This window comes from Sinocyclocheilus rhinocerous, unplaced genomic scaffold (assembly GCF_001515625.1).
Source record: "Sinocyclocheilus rhinocerous isolate Xijiao unplaced genomic scaffold, SAMN03320098_v1.1 scaffold1694, whole genome shotgun sequence".
Lineage (NCBI taxonomy): Eukaryota > Metazoa > Chordata > Actinopteri > Cypriniformes > Cyprinidae > Sinocyclocheilus > Sinocyclocheilus rhinocerous.
In genome coordinates this window covers 1,019,188-1,022,884 of record NW_015626863.1, presented here as the reverse complement: position 1 = coordinate 1,022,884, position 3,697 = coordinate 1,019,188, and the positions used below count along the sequence as shown (strand labels likewise).

The 3,697-nt window shown below is 32.8% G+C and overlaps 1 protein-coding gene across 1 annotated transcript in view; it reads right to left on the bottom strand.

The window, feature by feature from the left end:
- LOC107718101 (SRC kinase signaling inhibitor 1-like) overlaps positions 1 to 3,485 on the bottom strand; it is a 45,271-nt gene extending 41,786 nt beyond the window's left edge. Inside the window, exons 1-2 of the mRNA XM_016525053.1 lie at positions 3,402 to 3,485; positions 720 to 973 (exon numbers count right to left, since the gene is read on the bottom strand). Coding sequence (XP_016380539.1) covers positions 720 to 911 — 192 coding nt within the window. The 5' untranslated portion in view covers positions 912 to 973; positions 3,402 to 3,485. The remainder of the gene's footprint in view (positions 1 to 719; positions 974 to 3,401) is intronic.
- Between the last annotated feature and the right edge of the window lie 212 nt (positions 3,486 to 3,697).

Sequence of the window (3,697 nt, the reverse complement as noted above, 5' to 3'; positions counted from 1 at the left end):
GAGGAAAAAAAATTAACTTAAATGATTTTAGCAAATGGCTGCAATATAACAAAGAGTGAAAAATTTAAGGGGGTCTGAATACTTTCCGTACCCACTGTATATATATATAGCTATAGCATTAGCAATTAACTAAACTAATTACTAACAAAAACTAAAATAAATGTAAAACTATATAGAAATATATATTTTAACATAATAAAAATGACAAAAAGCACAAAATTATTAAAAATGAAAAACTGAAAATATAAAAATTAAAAAACAATTTAAAAAATATGACTAGAAATTTAAATATTATTTAAATAAGTAACACTGCTATGTATGGTTACTATGTGCTTGCTTATTAGTCCAGGTCAAAAGAATGGAAAAAAAAGGAGGAAAAAAAAAAAACTCAAAGAGTTGACTGCAAAGAGGAGGAGGACGATGAAAGAGATAATTAGAGGTGGGAGGAAGTATGACAGACAGAAGAGGAGACAGGAACACAGAAAACGGAGAACAAAAACAAAAGACAGGCGGAAAAACACTCATCAAAGGCCTTTTCAATATTTAAACAGAGCATAAATATAGAGCAGCATTAATTCTAAGGTAGCTGTGTGGAATCAGGACAAAACGGGCCCCGATTCAAACCTGCATCTCCCATACGATCACCAAGGCTCAACATATCTGGAGTAGACATACCAAATACACACACACACAGACACAGACAAAGTCGCGTGTGTTACCTGCTGCCGCGCACAGTTGGTGTTGACCAGCGTGGCGGCGTGCTGCGGAGGGTATTTGTTTCTCTGATGCTCCATGTCGCCGCTCTTGTGGAGCTTAGCATAGGCCTCCATGTCGGGGTTGGAGAGGCGGCGCGTGTTGCTGCCCAGAGTGTGATAGCGGCGCTGATATTCGGCATCATCCCCACGCAACATCACAAGCACTTTATCTCGCCAGCTTTTCTTCTAGTTCTCCCTCTCTCCTTCTCCTTAAAAACCTGTGGAGAGGAAAAAGTGGAAAGCAAAAGGTCAAGAGCTGGATATTTGGTATGTTGAATGGAGTTCAAGTTGAAGTTTGCAAGATTAGGATTAGAGCTTCCCAAATCATTGTATTATAAAATATGATGACTAAAGTGACTGTCTGTATGTTATTTCTGATGCAATTTGTATTAGTGAATGCTTTTAGGCTAATATTACTCAAAACCCCATGTGCTACAAATGAGGACTAGTTTCTCTGATGTGTTTCCAAGACTAATTTGATGAAGTTGTAGTATGTCCTAGTTTCAGTGTACTGGCTTACTGTATACTTATAATTGCATGCTTTACTATCACACATACACACACTTTTCATAACACACACTTTGCAGAAGTATGCAAACTTGGATTCAGAGATGTGTTATTATTGTTAACTGAAACTAAACTATTAAAAATAATTTTCATTAATTGCAATAAAGCTGAAATAAAATGTAAAAATAAATAAATAAAGCAATAATTCAATTAAATAAAAAATTACATAAAATTAAATTAGATAAATAATAATAATAAATCATTTTACCACCACAGGACTATGTAAATGTACTGCCAAAAAAAGAAGCAATTAACTGAAAAAAAGTGGTGAACACTAAAAAAAAAAAAGTTTTTTTTTAATGAAAAGGCTTGGCAACTACCTGAAATAAAATAAGTTTAAACTGAAGTACTAAATAATAATAATAATCATCATCATGTAAATGTACTGCAAAAAAAAAAGGGAATTAAATGAAAAAAAGCAGTGAACACTATAATAAAAATAAAATTTTAAATGAAATGGCTGGGCAACTAGCTGAAATAAAATAAGTTTAAATGTAAGTACTAAAAAATAAAAAACTAGACAGTTTTTTTTTGCTTCATGTTCACGTTTATTTATAAAGCACATTTAAAAACAACTGTACCAAAGTGCTGTACAATTTTTAATGTTATTAGGCATTATTAAAATCCCAGAGCAAAACACTAACTCAAAAGATAAAAAAAACATAACATGCAGATAAAACTATAAGCAGCTAACAAAAAGAAAATAAAACGTGCATCTTGTTTGCTGTGTATCTTGTCATGTTTGAAAAAATGTTTGAAAAAAAAACTGATCCAGTAATATATGAAGCAACCGTGTAAAGTGACAGTAAAGATGTGATATTCATGTACACTGATGTCTTCACACAGCAGTGTACGATACAGTCATATCTCTCAAACCCAACGGGAGGGAAAACTGACGTGTTACAGGAGGGAAGAGGAAATCAGGGATGTAGATATAAGACGGCGAGATGGTGGGACGGAAATTGTCTGATGATGTGATAAAGGTTGAACATGATAAAACATGCAGGCAGGTTGTCATACCGATGCCTGGCAACCGCGTGCTGATCGAAGAATTATGATTTGTGTGTGTGTGTGTTTTGCTGGAGGATATATAGCACAGTGAGCTCTAGCACATGTCAGCTAACACTAATGCTGTCTGACCTGTCAAACTGAGAAACACACAGCCTCTGGACTCACTCACAATACCACTATAAAGCCGAGAATGCGGTCATGCACACAGAAAATCATTATACAACCAAAGAGAGATGCATTTTGCTAATTTCTGCATTGCATTAACACACAGCTACAATGTGAGTGTTTAAATAATAAACAATATAGGAGCACAGAGCAACAAAATTATTTGTAATAATAATAATAATAATAATAATTAATAAATAATTTTAACACCACCATAATAAATAAACACCACAGGACTATGTAAATGTACTGCAAAAAAAATTAAAAAATTTATATACACATATATATTTATTAATTAATTAAAAGGCAATTAACTGAAAAAGTGGTGAACACTTTAAAAATAATACATATATGAACTACTAATTAAATGACTAACAAAAAATACAAAAAACTAAAATAAACTAAATAAAAAACAAATAAATAAAAAAAAAAAATAGCTTAACTTACTTATGAAAACTTTTATTAAAACTTATTAAAAACATTAAATTAATTATAAATAAATACATAAAACTAAATGTAAAATAAATACTAAATAAATAAATAATATTAATTAAAAAAAGCTAATGTTTTTCTTTTCAGGAACATAAACATTCATTAAATAACACTACCTTCCAGTTTGCAGCTTTAAAATAAATAAATAATAAATCTGGTCACAATAGTGCGTTGCATACCTCACTCAAGACATTCTAGCCGGTCGAACGTGAAAATAAGATGGAGAAAAACTCTAAAGAAAACTGGCGACAGAACAACTCGAAAGAAAAATGTTGTTTTTCATAGATGTTGTGGAGACACAACACCCACCGAGGAGCCCAAAATAGAGGCCCAAACTAATTAAGACACCCAAAACAACAAAACCCACAGAAGTGATGGGAGATCAGAGGAGAAAACATTGTATTATCATACCGCTGGGAGGAAATCTAGATGGAGAAAGCGTTTCAGAGAGTGAGAAGAATAGAAAAATCCACGGATAGTCATAAAGTCCTTCATATGCTGATCTACCACAAGAGCTTTTAAACCTCCTCTATACACCAGAGCAGCTGTAATTAATGAGATGGACAAGTGGGTGGAGACTACAGAAAGCGTTTCAGATAGTGAGAAGAATAGAAAAATCCACGGATAGTCATAAAGTCCTTCATATGCTGATCTACCACAAGAGCTTTTAAACCTCCTCTACACCAGAGCAGCTGTAATTAATGAGA